Raw genomic sequence first — 22,449 nt, 5'->3', positions numbered from 1 at the left:
TATATCAAAAATGAAAAATACTTCCTGTATGGTAACAAAACAAATCAAGAAAATTCATGTATTACATCGCATTGGGTCTTTTTAATTTAACTTAGCCACCTAAATAAGATAGTGAACCGTAGTTCTCTCATAGAAAAAATAATAATAAATACAAGCTCCTCTATGAACTTCTACGTAATTAAGAAAACTATCTGCAATGCCTCGTATCAAATATTAATGTTCACTTAGGAAAACAGAAAAAACGACCCTCTGCTCCTTCTCACTTCACGCCATTTGCGCAGCCACACCGGAAGTCCCTTGACTCCTTTCTTTATTCAAGGTAAAATTGAGAAAAACACCTCCAAACCATAACTTAAGAACCTTTTGACATTAAAACTTCAATCTTGGAACATGAAGAGGTAGTATGGAGAAAGGGTGCATGCAAACAACATTTTTTACCTTGTTTTTATATATGAATATGGCCGGTGGATATAGTGTTTCTCATGTCCGTCTTCCGTCCTTTCATCCTTCTGTCTGTCTTTCAGTCACGCTTTGCATTTAGCTCTGTTCAAAGCTCAGTTTCAAAGAAACTATCGAAGATATTTTTATCAAACTTCATATGCTGATAGATATTGATGAGAGCTATGTAACTGCATCAACATTTTATGACCTTGACCTTTCCTTTGACCTTGACTTCACTTTTCTTAAATTGGTGTTTAGCTCAGTTTTAATGAAATCATTCAAGATATTTTAATCTAACTTCATGTGCTGATACATACTAATGAGAGCTATTCAACTGTATCAATATTTTTTTACCTTGACCTTTCCTCTGACCCTGACCCCACTTTTCTTAAATTTGTGTCAAAATTCATATGCTGATACATACTGATGTAAGCTATTCAACTGCATCAATATTTTTTGCCCGTGAACTTTCCTATGACCTTTACTTCATTTATTTTAAATTTGTGTTTAGCTCAGTTTTAAATAAACCATTCAAAATATTTTTATCAAACTTAATATGATGATACATATTTGTGAGAACTATTCAACTGCATCAGAAATGTTTGACTTTTAACTTTCCTATGACCTTGACCTCACTTTTCTTAAATTTGCATTTTGCTTAATTTTTAAGAAACCATTTTAGATATATTTATGTAAGCTTATGCACTCATACATAATTTGGTGAGAGTTTATCATCTATATCCAACTTTTTAAATTTCAATGTTAAAGAAACTATTCAAGATATTCTCATCAAATTTCATACACTAATACAAATTTTCATGTTGCATTACTATGGACATATTTCTAGTTGTATGAGAAACGTTTTTAGACCCCCATATGACCCAAGGGTGAAAATGAAAATTCCGAAACCTTACTGTACATCTACAGGACACCACCAACCATCTCCCAAAAGACGTTTAGGCTACTGGGTAAAATGTAAGAGGAGTTCAGTGAACCAGGGGCTTTTTGCATTAAAAACGTCATTTTTCGACACCCATTTGACCCCAAGGGTGAAAATGAAAATTCCGAAACCTTACTGTACATCTATAGGACACCACCAACCATCTCCCAAAAGAAGTTTAGGCTACTGGGTAAAATGTAAGAGGAGTTCAGTGAACCAGGGGCTTTTTGCATAAAAAAACGTCATTTTTCGACACCCATTTGACCCCCAGGGTGAAAATGAAAATTCCGAAACCTTACTGCACATCTACATGACACCACCAAATATCTCCCAAAGGATGATTAGACTTCTGGTTAAAATGTAAGTGGAGTTCAGGGAACCAGGGGCTTTTTGCATAAAAACCGTCATTTTTCGACCCCCATTTGACCCCAAGGCTGAAATTGAAAATTCCGAAACCCTCCTGCACATCTACATGACACCACCAAACATCTCCCAAAAGATGATTAGAATACTTGATAAAATATTAGAGAAGTTTGAGAAAGAAGAGTGTGACAGAAGGACGGAGGGACAGACGGACAGACAGACGAGTAACAACAATATACCCGAACTTTCTTTAGAAAGTGCGGGTATAAAAAGGTCTGTTTTTGTGGAAATTAAAGAAAAATTTATGCATGTTTTTAGCTGCAGACTTATTTACAAGCGAATAAAAATCTATTTGCTTAAAGTACAGGGAAAACAAAAAGAGAAGGGGTTAAACAAATGGCATTCATTTCCATTTGCAGTTAAATCTTCAAGCCAACATCACTTTAAACTTAGACTTGATAAAAAAAACCTAAATCAGAGTATTCCTGAGTATCATTCAGAGAGTGCAGCTGATGTTGGGGAAACGCAGGAAAAGATGGAACCGGTTGATGATGAGGACAATAAGTTTGAAGCATCAAACATTGGAGGAATATCACATGATGATACCAACATTAAAACTACCTCATCCTATGAACCACAAGGGGCCACATCAACAGAAAATGTAGTGGAAGTAAGAAAGGAAAGCAAAGATATTCCTTATAGTTCGGAAATTTCTGGAAATTTGCAGATAGAGGTAAAAAACATTTCAGAAGATCCAGATAAAAAAATTACTATGACTGACTTTGCGGGACAGTGTGCCTATTATGCCTCACACCAGATTTTTCTGAGTCCCCGGGCATTCTTTATTCTGGTGCTCAATATGGAGAAGAAGTTTGATGATAAAGTTGGAGAAGAAGTATGTTGTCAGGAAGGCTCCATTTACAGGGGATGGACAAATAGAGGTAATATTTTAATTATGACAAGTATAATTATAATTATATCCCATCCTAAGACAACTTATTATTGCATGGCACTCATGTCAGTCCGTACGTCTTTCTGTATCTTAGCTTTTTAGCTCACTTGACCTGAAAGCCCAAGTGACCTATTCTGATCACTTGTTTTCAGTCCTCTGTCTGTCCATCCGTCTGTCTAGCTGTCTCTCTGTCTGTCTGTCCATCTATCTGTAAACTTTTCACACTTTCAATTTCTTCTGAAGAACCACTAAGGACATTTGAACCAAATATGGCACAAAGTATTCCTTGGGTAAAGGGGATACTAAATTGTCCAATCGAAGGGACAAGCACCTTTCCAAGGAGAGACAATTAAGAAAAGGCAAAAATTGAGTGTGGTAATTAAAAAATCTTCTTCTCAAGAAGATGGCCAGAAAAGCTGAAACTTATATGGAAGCTTTCCTGGGTAGTGTAGATTCAAAATTGTAAAAATCATGCACCCGTAGGGAAAGGCCACAATAGAAAATCAAACTTTCACATTGAAATATAAAGGAAAAATCTTTAGAAATTTCTACTGAAGAACCACAGTATCAGAAAAGCTAAAACTTATGTGGAAGCTTCTTGAGGTAGTGTAGATCCTAAATTGTCAAAACCATGGTCCTCGGAGTAGGGTGAGGCCACAGTAGAGAATCAAGGTTTTACACTTAAATATGTAGGAAAAATCTATAAAACAACTCTTCTCAAGAACAGCAAAACCGTGATGAATCATATTTATGTTGAAACATCTTTTGGTAGTGTAAATTCATTTTTTTTTCACACCACAGCCCCTTTGAATTGGATGGGGCAACAAAAGGCAATCAACATTTAATCTCCCTCTTTCTCTCTAATCTAATCTAATCTAACCTAATCTAGATAGACAGATAGATAGATAAATAGTTCTAATCTAATCTAATCTAGATAGATAGATAGATAGATTGATTTTATTATTTGTGTCGTTTGTCAAATTTAGTGCTTTATATGAATATCCATCCTGATCTTCTACCTTGACGCATAAGGTATACAGAGTTCTTTTTGTTTTTAGTCCTTTCAATATTTATATAGATAATATTGCACAATTGTGTTGTATGACATAACCCAATCATTTAAGCAAAAAATACTCTGAAAAGAGAGAAAGGTGTATGTTAAGAACTATGCCCGCTAACTCTTGATTCCTGCCTTAATTTTACACCCAATTAACAATATATTAATGTCAATTTGTCAATTAGACTTATTTTAGTGCAAAAATGAATTAAATCATAATTGATTAATAATTTTAAAATCAGAGAAATATGGAGATAACGAACAGTAACCAAGCTTAAAAGTCCATTAAAATGATATAAATTGGGAACAGAGGAAACGCAAACCACTAAAACATCAGGGGTGGGATCAGGTGCCATGGAGTAGGCATTCCCTGTCACCTGCCGTGTGATCCTTGTCATGATCAGGTAAAGGAAAATATCTGTAGACAATTCAGAGTGAAAATAATGGCCAAATCATTCTTTGAATATTATTAGTCAACATTGAACTTAACAATTGATTGTACTTGCTGACGTATCGTATCGTCATTGTATCGACCTTAGAATCTGCAAAATTTTAACTTGAAATGAGATTATTGATATCCTTGTGTCATCAACTTCTTTGTCAATAGTATGCCTCATTTTAAAAATTGTTCGTATACGTACACATGATATGAACATGAATCAACTTGGAGAGATAAACTCCATATGCAGGTGAAATTGTATATTGCTACATAAATATCCAAATAAGAAACAGATTTGTCCAACTCTGTGGGGTCTTTTACATCAACTGCATGAAGGAGTAAATGTGATAAAAAGTCATAAATTCTAATTATTCACATACCGGTAAATATCTGTTTGGTAAAAAAGAAGCATTATTAATGAAAGAAATTGCAAAAGTAGATTTTGAAATGAAGGAATCAACACCTTACCCAAAAGTACGATTTACTGCAATCTATCTACTGTAAAAGAAAATCGTACTTCTTTACTCTTACATCTATTTCTTTTTATTCAGATTATCTTGAATTTTGGATGAAGTCCATTCATCAATACAGCAGTGATAAGGCTCCTGTGATCCTGGTTGGTACACACAGTGAGAACAAAACAGATGAGGTACCGTTCTTAAATAAACATGTCTTTTTACTTAAAATCATTCATTAATTATGCTCCCCTTCGAAGAAGAGAGGGCATATTGCTCTGCTGCTGTCTATCAGTCGGTCGGTCTGTCTGTCGGTCCACCAACAGTTTCCATTCATTTTCTTCGCAAAGGTTGCACATTCTGAAATGAAATTTGGTATACAAATTTATCATAAGAATATCTAGGTCAGGTTTTGTTTTCGGAATGATCTAGCAATTGTTGACAGAGTTATCAGGGTTAGAAACTCCCTAAAATTACAACTCGCAAATAATTGCGATTACCAAGAAAGTGAACTCGCAATTTTATAAGACTACTCGCAATTTTCATATAAAGTTAAATTTATATAAATTATATACATGTAACTTAAGGAAAAAGTAACTACTATACAATACACAAAATACAACTACGGTGTGACTTTTAGTTAAATTACCGATTTAAATCAAAAGCATTGTGTTCTGTCATATTATATAATCTTGCTACAGTTTCAATGCAAAATAAAATCAACTCGCAAGTTTTTGCGAGTTACCTAATTTTTAACTCGCAATTTGGGAATTCTAACTCGCATTTTGCGAGTTGTATATAGTGAATTTCGAACCCTGGTTATGCCCCTTTCACTTAGAAATAGAAAAATTCCAATTATTTGCAGTTTCCATTCATTTTCTTTGCAGAGGTTGCCGGGGGTGGGGGGGGGGGAGGGGGATAAGTGTTTCACAAACATCTCTTGTTAATAATGTATTCAAAAATATACCATGATATCAATTATTAAAACATAATGTTCTCTTTGTTAGTTATTGAAACCCAAATCCAGTATATTACAAAAAAAAAAAAAAAAAAAAAAAAATCTGAAAGCATCTGTTCAGTAGATTGCAAATTTCCTCCATAGAAAATTGAAATAAATACTTTGTTTTATTTGATTACTTATTTAATAAACTTGTTTTATATGAAGTTTTGCCTCACAGAGGAAAAAATTAATATGTGTACTCCCGTATGAAATTCAGAGGCGTATTACGCCTGGACTTTTTGCAAATCCTGGCGTACAAGAGACGTATTCTTAAAAATACGGTTCATTTTCAGGCGTACACGTATTTTTGCCAGAAATACGTCTCCTTTTCTCCTGGCGTAAATTCTTAATCCAGGCGTATTTTTTTCTTAGTCTCTTTCGCACAGGGAAATAAAAACTTAGAAAATTTCAAAAGGCGTATTTTTGGAAATCCTGGTGGATTTTCTGACTTAGTCCTTATTATTAAGAGAGCTAGATAAAAATTTTACTTAGACAACAATCATTCTCCTTTATGTAACTATTGAGTTGCTTTTGTGATACATGTATTAAAATTAACCCCCCAAAAAGTATTTACTCCACATGTAAACATTGATTACATTACAATATTGCCTTTGTTGTATTCATCGTATTTATTAAAGCAATTAATTTGAGTAAATTATACTAATTTAATCTTAGATTACTGTGCCATTGATTCCCAAATAAAAAAAAATGTTTAATATTATTTCTCTAAATAACTCAAATGATTTTATTTCTAACAAACTTAGTATATCCTTTCATGAATGTTTTAGTGGCTTAATAAAAAATAGCATTTAATTAAATGAATATTTAAGTCCTTAGTTTTAACAAAGCACTATAGCTGATGCTAAAAATAATTTTTCAATCAGTAATTGCATGATCAATGTCTCTATAATAAAACAAAATATAGATGGTATATTCAGATAATATTACATTACCATCTACTTTCTCTTCCCTAGTCTAACCAGTTGGGATTAGGCTAATTACTTACAGATGTGTTGAGCATGTTTAGGAACGACTTATCTGTAATGTTGTAAACCTTTCTAAGAACGGCTTATCAGTTTATATCCGGTTTCTCTAGAGCAGTTCTATTATCCACCCTAATCTTTAAAATAAAAGTACAATTCATATAGAGAAAACATCTTGTGTAAACATAAATGAATTTTTGTTATTGTATTCTTTAACAATACAGAATTCTTTTTTCCTCAAATTTACATAATGTACTGATTAGATCTCTCAGAAATGATAAAACCGTTTAGGTAACAAGGGGGTTATAAACAACAGCATTATTTACGTCCAAGTATTTGCGCCAATTTTAAACCACCAGGAAGGTCATGCCAGGAACAAAGAGATTGGAGAAAGCGGCAACGAAGCACAGATGGTGAAGAAGAGGTGTTTATTTTGAAATACATTGCATAACATTGGATTTTTTTACCTAAAACAATAAGACAGATGCATTTGCTTGATTTGCAGAGCCAGATGTTCATGATTGAAATGGGTCAGTATGACATTGAGTATGTTCTTATGTTTTTCTTTTTCCAGATCATAATCCATAGGATAAATCAGTTGGGCGATCTATTGAATGATGAAATAGTCCATAAATACTTGAATTTAAGTGAAGAAAAAATCTTGCAAGAATCAAATGACCAGAATTGCAGCATTTTCCATAGATGCATGCCAATGAACTGCAGCTGTTGAGTAGAGCATCAGGAATAAAGTGTATTTTCAATGCCAGGAGTTATAAAACATGAAAAACATCTTTTTGTGAATATTTCTAGGAAAATGTGATTGGAGAATATAATAAGAAATGTGAATGACAAAATTGCTTGTGAATTGCATCTTTTGTGTTAAATAAGGAGTACAGAGAATGGCAGGATTAATTGGCATGATTCTCAATAAAGTGATTTCACTGTGATTATTGGAATGTTGCAACTGCTGACTAAAACTAATATGTCAATCTTGTAGGTTAAAATACTGTGAAACAGGAAAAGTTAATGTAAATCTAACGTGATGTGACTGTGATTTGAAACAGTAAATGTTCGATTCTGATTTTTAGTCATTTCTCATTCACATTTAAGCACACTGAAAAGTATTAATAAAATAAAACTTTTATCTTTATGTTGGTTGTAGTCCCCATAGCTGTGATAATATTTAATTTGAAATGAATATTTAAGGCAGGCGTATTTTTTATACAGGCGTATTCATTTTACGGGTGTATTTATTTTACGGGCGTATTTTTTTTTTACGGGTATGCTTGATATCTAGGCGTAATTCTATTGTTAAAATTTCCAGGCGTATTTTGAATTTCCAGGCGTACTCATTTACATATTTCGGCTAAAAATACGGTAGGATTACGCCTCTTGTACGCCTGTATTTCACTTTATACGCCTGCTTTTATGTATTCATTTTAATGGAGAATTCACCAGGATTTTAAGATTATAATACGCCTGGATATTTTTTGAAAATACGTGACTAAAATTTCGTACGGGCATGTATGGGAGGGAATGTTGTGGGTTATTGGTCTCATGGATATATTTTAAAATAAAGCACCGAATCTCTAATTATGTCAGCCTGGACGAAGTCAGGGAGACATATTGCTATTGTTCAACCAATAACGCTGTCCGCACAATTTCTCAAAGATGGCTCTGTCAATCTTGATGAAACTCTACTGTCATAATGATCACTAATTAAAGATGTGGAATCTTTATTCAAAATTTTCAAAATGGCCACTGTTGCCATGGAAACTGATAAAAAGTGGTATTTTTTTTAATTTCATCTTTCTCCGCTGCATTTAATGAAATATTTTTGAAACTTTAGAAAAGTATTCCTTGCCTCCTGTCAAATATAGGCCAAAAAAAATTGGAAAAGGATGGACGAAAAATACGATTAATTGAAGAAAACTTGATGTCACGTGATCGTTTTGGTGTTAAATTGCTAGTGATTCTGTCCTGCAAGTTTCTCCAAAATGGCCTGGACAAACTTCCTGAAACTTTATAGAAATGATAATCACCACATGTAGTTGTGCTAAAGTCCTTTTAAATTCTCAAATTTGTCACTATTGCCATGGCAACAGACACAAAGTCATATATTTTAAATTTCGTTTTTTCTGTATATACTAATTTTTCATAAAATCTGTCTTGTAACTTCGTTGAGTTGTTAGTCGCATCCTATCAAAGTGATTCCTGCAAAATAATGGAACAGAATCAACAAAGAACGAATAATTTAAAAAAAAGTCTAGTCATCTATTCTGTGATGTTTCCACACATGATTTTGTCCTTGAATGTTCTCGTAACAGGTTTTGACAATCCTATTGAAACCTTCCACAGAAATAACAAGAAAACATTGATGTAACCATCAATTGTCGCCCGGGAAATAAATAAAGTAAACAATGGAAATGAGTCTTGATCATCAAACCGCTTCGATATGTGTGAAAAAGGCATGCGTCTAAATGATGGAGACGATAGTCAAGAATATTTTGAAAACTTATGGTCGGATGAAAATCGAATAAAAACAATACCCTTTAAACTTTATCAATTCCTCAAGTAAATGTTGGCTGCATAAAATATAAATTGAAACCAGACACATGCATCACCTATTTTCAAAAATGTCTTTCACTTTAAGAATATAAAATACGAACTGTGTAAAGTACGTTTTTACGTTTTTATGCGAAAAGTAAAATTCGATGTTCTAAAAAAGGGGACCTGCTGTTTTTTCGATAGTAAATGATAAGCAACTCTATATATTAAATATGATAAACATATATATTTTTACAGATTCACTTTATGGAAGTAAATATATTGTGTATCCCGTAATTTATAAAGGGAAAGAACATTCTGATTAACAATCTTTTTAATGTTTAGAAAACCTTTAATTCTGAATAACTTCTCCCACCTCAATCCCCATATACCAACACTTAAACTTATATATATAGAGCAGCCCGGTCCTCCGGGCTGCAATAATCACTATTGAATTCGTAGTTTTGCAAATCTCATTTAAAATTTTCTCCAACGTTGGCATTAGAATAGAAAAAATAATTTAAGTGCAGTTTCCTGAAACGAGTGGCCAAAAAACGTTGTGTAAACGTTTATGTTTCATCTTTTTAAAGTTGTGATTTATTCAATTTCTTTGTCTTCCCAATTTCTTTTTCCATAATAATCCTAGGGTACATAAAGGCCCTTTTGAAGCTTTTATATATTATCAATTTCTTGATATGATTAAGAAGAAATTAAATATCTTAGTATTTCCAAAAAAAAAAAACAAAAAAAAAACGTAGGACCAACGTTTTTCGTTAATTAAAAGGATTGTTTATATATATGTTATGTGCACATTTTTATTTCCTTTTTTGAAATAAAGAAGACAACGTAATAATTTTCCATCCACCTTTCCTCTCTCTCTTATGTCTTGGATTATAAATAAAATGACCTTGACCTTCATATCACAAAAGAACATCATAAAGTTTTCAAAATGCTATGGCTTCATACTTACTACAAAATGATATTTAATTAACATGTCTCTTTTCAAGACACCCCCCCCCCCCCCCACACACACACACACCCACCCACCCGAAACAGCGAGGTAAATACACAAGATAAAAAAAATTACAACTGATAGGCAGATCTTATTAGTTTCATTAATAAAATTCAGTTCCGCTGATGTGATCTGATATTTTGTCAGCATTCATTCTTCCTCTGTTTTGTCAATAGAAATTATAATTATTATATTTAAAATAATTTTTTCTTTAAAAAGTAGCGATTGTCAGCTGTATTCATTAGCATTTCGCGTTTCTGGTGAATGTATTACTTGCATATGAATAATTTCATTCAACGATATTGAGAATTATTTCAATTTAATTTCCATCGTTTTTATTCATTGAAAATCCTGGGATCCCCTCCCGCAGTTCCGTGAAAACCTCATCACAAATGTACCCAAAAGATTTAGCACACCGGAAGTGTTCATGATTCTGCTAAGCTAAGAAAGTTTACACATGATTTATCATCTCATAAAAAATAGCAGCCCTCGTCCAATGCAGAAATGCCCGATTTGAAGATGAAAATTCTGGAATTATTTTGCTTTAGATAGTTTTGACGTGAACCTTGCTTTACTTTCAGTTCCCGTAACTTTTGTTCGACCAAAGCTAGCAAGTGTAACGTCTTTCGTTTGTTTTTGAAAGGAGTTGGGATGGGGGGCTTTTTCTACGATTACTCATCTCTTTAAGGATTGAAGAATCTTACAGCTTATGGTTCAGTTCGGTGTGACCTACACTATTGCTTGCAATGGCAGACTTTCTAGTTTGATTTTTTCTTGTTTTTGAATAATTCAAGTACATTTTATAGATTTATTGTTTTACAACATATTTAACTTTTTCATGGATTTTTGCTCTGTAAATGTATATTATACTATGTACATGTATATGCAATGTTGTGTTTCATGAGGTCTGTGTGAACAGACAGTAAGAACACATTTCATGAGTAGGAACATTATTTAACTGTCACTGCTTTGTTTGCATGGAATAAAAGAAGGATTTTTTTTTACAGGAAAAAGAATTGTTTTTCCGTGAAGTATGGAAGATTCTAGACATGAAGAAGAAGTCTTTGCACAAACATATTGATGTGAAGCGGCGATTTGCAGTTGGATTCCATGACAATGAAAGCATTGAAAAACTCAAGCTGTCCATTGCTGATGTCGTGTGGGGTGAAGAGCTTCCACAGTCATGGGCTATGTTTGAAGCATTCTTTCGGGAAAAGAAAATCCGCAAGATTTTGAGTAGGGACGAACTTCAGTCCTTCAATGTAACATTGCCAGAGGGAATAAAGCTCCATACTATTGAAGATATGAATGTCATGCTGCAGTTCTTCCATGATATCAGAGAAATTATACACTTCAATCAACAATTCCTCAATAAAGCTATTATTCTCGATGTTCAGTGGTTTGCAGATGCATTTAAAAATGTAATAACAGATAAAAACCATGCAAAAGAAGATTTATTCGAATTTGCCTCAGAATGGGACAAATTCAATGAAACTGGAGAGTTAGATGAAACTCTCCTATCTGCTATATGGAGAATGAACAACAATGGCTACATCAAACATAAAGATGACATCTTGCTATACATGGAAAAGCTAGGACTCTTAGCTAAAATGAGTGGCAATAAATGGTATGTTCCCTGTATGAACAAAATGCAATTTCCAGTGACCTACTTTTCATCATACCCTGTCTCCTCTATCCTTTACTATACGTTTGATTTTCTTCCTGTGGAAATTTTCCATCGTCTTGTAGCAACCTGCATGCAGATTCCTTGGGAGATTTTTTCAGATGAAGATCGCGGATGCGTTTACCAGACTGCAGCTATTTTTGTGTTTCATGACCATCACCATAATATTCTGCTTGGCATGACTCAAACAGAAATTCAATTGCAGGTGTTTGTTGTGGAGGGAGAAGTTGATGTTTTAACTTGTCACCAGATTAGAGAAAACATTGAGAGTATATTACACAATCTCTCTAACACATTCCAAAAAAATGCTGAATTTCAAGTTGGGTTCAAATGCAAGCCTTCTGGATTTTGTGACAGGAAAGAAAGTGCTGTCATAAAGGAATCAGAGTTTACAAAAGCAATTTTTCAGTGTCCTTCCTGTCCGGCAAACAAAAAGCATCCCATTAACACAAAAGACATCACAAAATATTGGAAACAGGTACTTCAGAATATGATAAATTTCATAAAAAAATACAAATTATGCCACACAATTTTAGAATTATGTAACTTAGAATAATTTATGTCATTAGAGAGAATTTTTGAAACAGACACTATCAAATATTCCTCCCCAGAGTGACGTGGCCATGTTAATTATTTTTTTACACTCCGGTTTTGTTTATTCATATTCTGGTCAGTTATGGGTCTTGGGGGTTGAACCAAAGTGTTTTTAAATTTTCTTCTTGAGATTAAGAAATTAAAAAGTTTTAAAGTGAGCATTATGGCACTTTAACCTCCTGTGTTCATGTTATAGATTAACAAATATGGTATAAAGCTAGATTTTAAAAAAATCAGGATTCTATCTATGGTATTTTTAACCTTGAGAACATGCCTTGAAAATGTTTGATACCTCTTTAACTTAAGGGTTCAAAGACAAAAGGCTTAAAGCAATGTAGTTTTGGTGTGAAAATGACCCCCCCCCCCCCCTTCGGAAAGTACAAGAACAATAAGAAGAACTAGATGAGATCTCGTTGCGAGCAACGAGTAGGTCTTCCGTCCGATTTTTTGATAAGATGAGGTATGATTTTGACTATGATCTTTGTTAAAAGATAATAATGTATAGACTTCCCTAATTAGATTTTATTGTTTTGATTTACAGAACATTATCAAAGAGCTATAAATGACATGCTTTGGCCCTTCTGAGCCCCTAGTTTGAGGGGTCAGCCCCTTTTCCTTCATATCAAATGAAAGGTCTTGTGATTTTGAAGACTTTTTGTTCAACAACTATTCAGAGATTTCTTTTCGTTATGGAGATATGCTGAATTGAAATATTTAGGGGCCACCCCTCCAAGTCCTTAATGGGGCCGTTTGACAAAAATTGAAAGGTTGCATATTGTTTAGAACATTATTCTGACCATCTTTTGTACAGCATTGCTTATCAAAATATTTCCCCTTTTCGAGATATAATGCGTCAAATATTTAGCATTCTTGCCCCTTGTGACCACTTATTACGTAACATATTATCAGAATCTTATCATATATTGTTGTAAATCGTTAAGACAAGCATCTTCGCTTCAGTAATGTATTACAAAATATCGATCGTTCAAGAGTTATACATAAAAGACTTTTGGCCCCTCTGAGCCCCTAATTTAAGGGATCAGCCCTTTTTTCTTGATATCAAATGAAAGGTCTTGTGATTTTAAAGACTTTTTGTTCAACAATTATTCAGAAATTTATTCTCGTTTTCGAGATATGCTGAATTGAAATATTTAGGGGCCAGCCCTTCAAGTCCTTAATGGGACCGTTTTGCAAAAATTAAAAGGTTGCATATTGTTTAGAACATTATTCTAAACATTTTTTGTTCACTACTGCTTATCAAATTATTCCCCCTTTATGAGATAAAAGGCATCGAAGATTTAGCATTCTGGCCCCTTTTGGTCCCTTATTACGTAACATATGATCAAAATTTTAAAACATATAGTTGCAAATTGTTAAGATGAGCATTTTTGCTTCAGATCTCGTTGCGAGCAACGAGTAGGTCTTCCGTCCGATTTTTCGATAAGATGAGATATTATTTTGACTATGATCATTGTTAAAGGATAATAATATATAGACTTCCCTAATTAGATTTCATTCTTTTGATTTATGTAACATTATCAAAGAGCTATAGATGACATGCTTCTGGCCCCTCAGAGCCCAAAATTTAAGGGGTCAGCCCCTTTTCCTTCATATCAAATGAAAGGTCTTGTGATTTTGAAGACTTTTTGTTCAACAACTATTCAGAGATTTCTTTTCGTTGTGGAGATATGCCCCTAATTTGAGGGGTCATCCCCTTTTTCTTGATATCAAATGAAAGGTTTTGTGATTTTGAAGACTTTTTGTTCAACAACTATTGAGAAATTTATTTTCGTTTTCGAGATATGCTGAATTGAAATATTTAGGGGCCAGCCCTTCAAGTCCTTAATGGGGCTGTTTTGCAAAATTTGAAAGGTTGCATATTGTTTAGAACATTATTCTTAACATCTTCTGTTCACTATTGCTTATCAAAATATTCCCCCTTTATGAAATATAAAGCATCGAAGATTTAGCATTCTGGCCCCTTTTGGCCCCTTATTACGTAACATATTATCAACATTTTAAAACATATAGTTGCAAATCGTTAGGATAAGCATCTTTGCTTTAGTAATGTATTACAAAATATTGATCGTTCAAGAGTTATACTTGAAAGAGTTTTGACCCCTCTGAGCCCCTAATTTGAGGGTCCAGCCCCTTTTTCTTGATGTAAAATGAAAGGTTTTGTGATTTGAAAGACTTTTTGTTCAACAACTATTGAGAAATTTATTTTCGTTTTCGAGATATGCTGAATTGAAATATTTAGGGACCAGCCCTTCAAGTCCTTAATGGGGCTGTTCTGCAAAATTTGAAAGGTTGCATATTGTTTAGAACATTATTCTTAACATCTTCTGTTCACTATTGCTTATCAAAATATTCCCCCTTTATGAAATATAAAGCATCGAAGATTAAGCATTCTGGCCCCTTTTGGCCCCTTATTACGTAACATATGATCAAAATTTTAAAACATAAAGTTGCAAATCGTTAAGATAAACATTTTTGCTTAATTAATAACAAAATATTGATCGTTCAAGAGTTATACTTGAAAGAGTTTTGGCCCCTCTGAGCCCCTAATTTGAGGGACCAGCCTTTTTTTCTTGATATCAAATGAAAGGTCTTGTCATTTTGAAGATTTTTTGTTCAACAATTATTCAGAAATTTATTCTCGTTTTCGAGATATGCTGAATTGAAATATTTAGGTTCCAGCCCCTCAAGTCCTTAATGGGGCAGTTTTGCAAAAATTGAAAGGTTGCATATAGTTTAAACCAATATTCTGACCATCTTTTGTTCAGTATTGCTTATCAAAATATTCTCTCTTTTCGAGATAAAAAGCGTCAAAGATTTAGCATTCTGGCCCCTTCTGGCCCCTTATTACGTAATATATGATAAAATTTTAAAACATATAGTTGCAAATCGTTAAGATGAACATTTTTGCTTCAGTAATTTATAACAAAATTTGGGTCGTTCAAAAGTTATATATGAAAGATTTTTGGCCCCTCTGAGCCCCTAATTTGAGGGATCAGCCCCTTTTTCTTGATATCAAATGAAACGTCTTGTCATTTTGTGCATCTTTTGTAATATATGTTTTAACAAAATATTTACAGGTAAAAAGATATAAAAGAAAACGTGTCACATTTTGCGAGATGCTTGTGAGCCTATTTTTCGAGCCCAGGCGAGCTTCATCGTCTTTTGAGCTGGAAACATATAGATGCGAAATGGCACATCTACAATCTTTCCTCTATCTTCACTGAAAATCTTATCCCTTTATCTCTATTCGTTTAAGAGAACACCCCAGGAAAAGCCGACCCTCTAAAAATCAGAAAATCGTCCATATCTCACGACCGGAAGTGACGTCATCAAAAAAACAAAAAAACCTATCAAGATCAGTTGAATATCTTTCTGAGAAATCGCGTGCACAAAATCGGTTGGAAGAAAAATAATAATAACTAGATTAGATCTCGTTGCGAGCAACGAGTAGGTCTTCCGTTAGATTTGGGAAATTCTGATTACAAGAAAGTAGAACAACTTCAAATGAAAAAAAATATTCATATCAATTCTTCAAAATATGCTTAGCAACACATGAAAGAGTAAAATCTATCAATTTCAAACAACTTCCGGTCTTTTATATTCACTTCCGGTATGACCGGAAGTACTCAAAATGACTTTTAACTCTTCACTGAGTGTGGAGGAGTCATCCCTCAAAGTTTCGAAGAAAAATGAGCATTTTCTCGTCTACTTCCGGTTTGGAAGAAATAACTTCCGGTGGAAATAGTATGACTTGAAACAGTCTATTTGCCTCTAATATCTCTATTGTAAACATTTAAAAAAAGAAAAAAAAATAAAAATTTGCATTTTTTTAAACTACTTCCGGTGGACAACGGACGTCACGGCAACATACACTTATCAAGAAATTCAAATCTACTAGTCACAATCTATCATCCCTGAAAGTTTCAAGACTCAATCTGAAAGCGTTTTTGAGAACACTTTCGGACAAAATGCAACTTTAAAAAAAGAAAATTGACCGTATCTCGCGACCGGAAGTGACGACGGCAAAATAAAAAAAAATCGCCCTAAGTTCAGATGATTTGCCATCATTGCTGAAAGTTTCATGAAAATTTATCGAGGCGTTCTCGAGAAATCGCCTGCACAAAATCGGTAAGAAAAAAAAAAAATAATAATAGTGGAAAAGAAACAACAGAATCAGTAGAAGGTCTTCCGTTGGAAACGGAAGACCTTAATAATAATAATAATAACTAGACGAGGTTGTTGCAAAGCAACAAATAAGTCTTCCGTCTAAATTTTAAGGAGATGAGATAGAGTTCGGGAGACATCTACGGTCATATGAGCAAGAATGAGCCATTTACCATTACTTCCGGTGTGACCGGAAGTGACGTCATTTTGACGACTTTTGATGATCTTCTTAGCTGCTACTTGTCATTTTGAACAACTTTGCTTCTATGATGCTATACAAATTCTCAATACATTTTGAGATATCAGGAAAACACTTTTGGCCCCTATAGCTCCCTAATTTTAGGGGCCAGCCCCTTATTGTTGATATCTTTTGAAAGATCGTATCATTCTACACTACTTTTGCTCTATATGTTTTAACAAAATATTTACAGGTAAAAAGATATTGTAGAAAAAGTGTTAGAAATTTTAAAAGTCCCGATAGGACTTTTTTCGGGCCATAGCGAACGACGAAGTGCGGCACTTCCCGGGAAAGAGAAATGCGCATGTCACATCTACACATGTTGCTCTATCATCGCCGAAAAATGTCACGTTTCTGTCTAGAAGCGCTTTTGAAAAAACTGCTGGACAAAGTGACCCTCCGAAATCACTAAATGGCGGAAAGCTCGGAACCGGAAGTGACGTCATCAAAACAAAAAATATATATCTAGGTTTTTTTATGTTCTTTCAGACCTGTAAGTTTCATGAAAATCGAGCGAGCCGTTTCCGAGAACTCGCGTGCACAAAATCGGTAAGAAAAAAAAAACAATAATAACTAGAGCAAAGCTCGTTGCAAAGCAACGAGTAGGTCTTCCGTCCAATTTTCAGAAGCACTGCTTGTAAGATGGATAAATGAAAGTAAAGTATTCGTTAAAAAGAAGGCCTCCGGACCAAAAATTATGTCGATCTGTATTAAGTTTTTAATGATTTTTATGCTGATTTTCATTAAATAAAGCAAATCAAGACTTTCAAGAAGTTTAAAAAATCAAGACGGTTTGACCGGAAGTGACCCCAATCGACAGAAAATTGGGTCAAAAGTCTTGGTTGAATTCAATTATTTAATTTTATGTTGATATCTGCAGAAATACGTCATTCATATTTACTTCCGGTTTAGCCTGAAGTAGTTGACAAAAGAGACGATACTCGACAGGAAATACAATCAGACGTCCTCTGTGACATGCATAATTCAATTCAATACAGTGCTGCTATCCTATAAGTTGACAATCCTATCCTATCCTATTATGAATCCTGCATCCAAAATCCTATCCTGTGATTTCAGTCTAATCCTATCCTATCCTGCTGCTATCAGTTTTTTTTTTAATATTAAAGAGTTAATTTGACAAAATGAAAAAAAAAATTATAAAATGACCATCAAATAAAAATCAGTTATAGTTATGTAATTAATTTAAATGTAATAAATTTTAATGGAGAAAAAATAATCAAGATCGACATCCATTAATTCCAGACACCTCTCACGAATTAATTTGCGAGTAACCAGTTAAAATGTAAACAAAAGGATTGTAATAAAACGTAGGCAAGTATTCATCTAGCGAACATGTGAAGAAATTGGAACTTCGGAAGAATTGAAGAAATAAATATAGTTAAACTTTATTTGTGTTTAATTTTACATACTAACAATGATCGGGAGACGTCAAGGTATTTGTGATTTCTTTTCGAATTTGTTCTCTACGAAAAATAAATGGAGTTAAAATTAGAGAGAGAAAAAGGGGGAAACAATAAAGATTGCAGATACTTTTGTAATGTTATGATAAAGTAGACAAAAGGAACAAAATTTAAACTCTTTATAAGAATCAGACCACGAATACCAAATCTTTCATGCAGGGTAGGTACACTGAATTATAACCGTACCCATTGAAGAAACAATTTCTCTATCATGTCTACACATACTAAATAATGACAAAACTAGGATTTGTTTGATGTTTTAACAAGTGTATGTTTCATCTGTTCATGTAAAATTTATGCAAAACTTTATTTTTCCCTTAACTGGGCATCACGAAAATAACATATAGATCTAACTGCACATATATCAGCTGTATATTAGATTTTACTTTTGACGTAAATCTAAATAAGAACTTCAAGATATGACAAGACCATAAACCGAGAACAGACAAGTCAAAATTTAGATCTAGAATATGTTGACTTTCATTTATTAAATAAGTTAAAATTGTCTTATTATATTCAATTTTAAATGTATGATAAAAATATATTTTATATTTATTATTAAAGTTATTCTTGTTTGAAATGTTAAGTTCATCATTTGTTTGTATGTGAATATTTTACAAACATGCAACATTTTCATCATGTTTGCTAATTAAATAAAAATCAAGATATTCAAAATGTTAAAATTCTTATTTCGCTTCAGTTTGTTCTCAATTTATGGCCAGTTCCCTGCCGTACAAGTGTATCTTAATTAAAAAAAAATATTTATGTGTGAGAATTTAATCAATTTATGTTTAACAGAAAACATTTTCCTAAATCTTTATAGTCAGACAGGTTGACAGCAATAATTATTGTAGTCAGCTCACAATATTCCTTAGATCTTATAAAACATGCATAAGAGTCAATAGTTGTTACAGTATTTATAACCCAAATTTAAGTAAATCTTGTTTTTGACCTTGACATTTGATCTTGAATGTTATTCAGTGTCTAAATGAGGAATAAAAATAATTGACCAAGTTCACAATATTTATTCAGGGTAATTCCCTTTTTCAGTGAATATAAATATAATTATATATATTGGACCAAATACATATTATCTACAATTTATATTTACAATGTAAAACAATAGAATGTTCATTATCATGAGACAAATTCATTAAAAGTGTCCATGTAAAGTATACATGTATTTCAATGCCAAGCTCAAAGATACATGTACATCTAGTTTATCAATGTCTTATTACAATTGTATAATGTTTTACATGCATATTATTTGGTCTGCTTATCCGTCGCTCAAATTGAATTTCAAATGTCAAAGTAGTTGTCAGAGAGATGGTCATAAAGTAACCAAACAGTTTCACAAATGTCATCAATGCAAAGAAAACAAATACATCACACACTGATCTCCTTAATAAAGAACACCTTCATTTCAGACTCTAGGGGGCTCTTGGACACTGGTTTGAAAATCTTTCATTATTTATTCCAGCAGCAGATGAGATGAAGTGCAATTTGTACAGCTGCAAATTTGCAGGATTGTCCTGAAGAAAAAAACACACACCATTATATGCATGTATATTGTAAATTTTGTCATATACATTATACATTAAAACTGTATTTGATTGTGATTATCTTTCTCATTTCATGTACAATTGTCTTAATTTCACCTTTTTCTCTCCCAGAGTAACGAAATCAAATCTTATACTGCAATTTCATAGTCATAACTCATATCTTAATTAAACAATCATAATTTATATAATTTACTTGTAGATTATAATTCATTTCATCTCGTCGACTTGCTAACTAGTATGAGTACATGTTTAGATGATTTTTTCTTTCTATTTTCTGCTTGTATTAATCTATCTAATATGCTGTTTGTTAATTTCTTTTCATTTTTTGTTCGAAATTTGAATTAAAAAAAAAATGAAAATACATATAACATGACCATGATGACCAGAACAATTATATATTAATTTCAGTTTTACTGTCAACATTTTAAAAAGAAGAAAATCACTTATTCATAAAATCTGCAGACACATCATCTCAACTTAGATAATGATTTTTACGTATTTTAATGATACATGCATAAACACAAAAAAAAATCTAATCATACCTACTTCTAAATGTAAAATCCTTTATATTGTGATGACTGATGAGGGCAGGCAAAATAGGGTACCATTCTCTAGAATGAAGAAGAATAATAAATGATTAATTTATGTTATATGTTTTATGTTTAACTCACAATAGGTCATACATACAATGTACATGCAAGTGCTGAGTGAGCTTATTATACACAGTCAGGTCCAGTACAATCAGTACATTTAGCTACGTAGCTAAAATTACCTACCGTAGCTTTATTTACCTACCTCAGGTAGCTTTATTTAGCTATTTCAAGGCAACTTTTCACAATTTTGCTTATTATTTTAAAAAGACAAAAAGTCGCAAGGAAATGTCTACTAATATTTATTCAGCAATCTAAAGCAGAGATAGTTTTAACGTTGCTGCGTTTGATCACTTTTAAGGAAAATATGTATTCCCATTGTTTGAGTAACTGTACACACCTTGTGCACGATGAGGCGTGGATAAGTATGATTACTTCACATTGTGCTCATGTTAACCAAAACTGGTTTTCTTTGTTATTACACTCAAGAAGTAACTGTTAGGTCACAAATTAACTGTTGTATATAGCCCCAAAACTTTTAGATCTTTGATTGCAATTGCGCAAAAAAAGACACATCTCCAAGAGTGATTTTTTCATGAATTGTTTTCAGATGAGTTCAAAGTTAAAAATTATCACTGCATCAAAGTGCAATTTTCTGCTCTTTCTGGGAAAAATTCTTATTTAAAAAATAAGTTTGATTTAGTAGCTACATAAAGCTACTTCAGGTAGGTAAATAAAGCTATGTAGGTAATTCAAGCTACGTATCTAAATCTAGTGATTGTAGCAGACCTGACAGTAGCATAAGAAATGATCATGATGATTCTGCATTTAATTATTTTAAATTGCAATCAGATAAGAAAAAATATTTTTTTTACCACAGTAAGGAAATGATTATATAGCAATAACAAACTGAAAAAGGTGTAATACATCTGATCATGTGACAAAGTATTTGTAAATATTTAACCCCCCTACCTGTCCCCTTTCTGCACAACCTCTTTTTCCGCATCCGATTTCTGTGTATATTATAATAGAATAAAATTTTAATAGTTCAAGTCATTAAAACATTGCTTAAAGGGAGAGATATGTATAAACATGCACACATTTACAGTGTGTAGTATACTTACATGGTCTTGCACCAAACAACTGCGATTATGATCTGTTATAGTCCGCCGCTGACGGTTCAAGTGGAATTATCCAGACAAACAGAGCACATTTATCAGAGAAACATGTTATTGAATGTAACACAAGTAGGAATCGAGTTAATCATCCAAACATGCTGAAGAAATACGATCTTTTGATGTCCGATCTCTTCTTTGTTTACTTCTTCCGGTGATCGTTCACGGTTAGATCGTACGCCATATTACTCGAAGGTAATAGAATAAATGTGTGTTAAGAAAAAAAATGTTTATTTTCTTTTGTGATTTTATAAATATTTCTTTTGTAAACGTTCTATGTCCTTTTGCGTTTCTGTAATTTATTTTGAAATATGAATTAACTTTTACTCCAATCAGAAGGCTGTAGGATACAGGATAGGACAGGATAGGTTAGGATTGGACTAACTACTATATGTTTCTACCGTGAATCCTCAATCCTGAATCATAACCAATCCCATCCCATGTCAACTTGTGGGATAGCAGCACTGAACCAATATCTGTGAAAATAAGCTATTTTCTACTACTTCCTGTTCCTGTTTGGCCGGAAGTGACGTTATTCGACGCATTTTGATGATCTCGCAAGCTGCTACTTGTCATGTTGAACAACTTTGCTTCTTTGAAGTATTACAAATTCTAAATACTTTTTGAGATATCAGGAAAAGTATTTTGGCCCCTTTAGATTCCTTATTTTAGGGGCCAGCCCTTTTTTCGAGATATCATTTAAAAGATCTTATAATTCTGCACAAATTTTGTTATATATGTTTTAACAAAA

At 32.9% G+C, this 22,449-nt stretch overlaps 1 protein-coding gene and 1 long non-coding RNA gene across 2 annotated transcripts in view; one reads left to right on the top strand and one right to left on the bottom strand.

Moving 5' to 3' along the window:
• Nucleotides 1-2,183: 2,183 nt before the first annotated feature.
• LOC133201888 (uncharacterized) overlaps nt 2,184-22,449 on the top strand; it is a 33,769-nt gene continuing 13,503 nt past the window's right edge. The window contains exons 1-3 of the mRNA XM_061337681.1: nt 2,184-2,685; nt 4,744-4,841; nt 11,197-12,351. Of these exons, the coding sequence (XP_061193665.1) occupies nt 2,280-2,685; nt 4,744-4,841; nt 11,197-12,351 (1,659 nt within the window). The 5' untranslated portion in view covers nt 2,184-2,279. The remainder of the gene's footprint in view (nt 2,686-4,743; nt 4,842-11,196; nt 12,352-22,449) is intronic.
• On the bottom strand, nt 19,761-21,733 carry LOC133201896 (uncharacterized). The gene is made up of 3 exons (XR_009723171.1): nt 21,648-21,733; nt 20,480-20,544; nt 19,761-19,903 (listed from the first exon to the last, which is right to left on the bottom strand). It is a non-coding gene; the product is annotated as an uncharacterized LOC133201896 (long non-coding RNA).

Source organism: Saccostrea echinata, unplaced genomic scaffold (assembly GCF_033153115.1).
Source record: "Saccostrea echinata isolate AGI-Se365-2 ecotype Australia unplaced genomic scaffold, CSIRO_AGI_Sech_v1 ptg000046l, whole genome shotgun sequence".
Lineage (NCBI taxonomy): Eukaryota > Metazoa > Mollusca > Bivalvia > Ostreida > Ostreidae > Saccostrea > Saccostrea echinata.
This window is presented reverse-complemented; position numbering and strand designations above follow the sequence as displayed.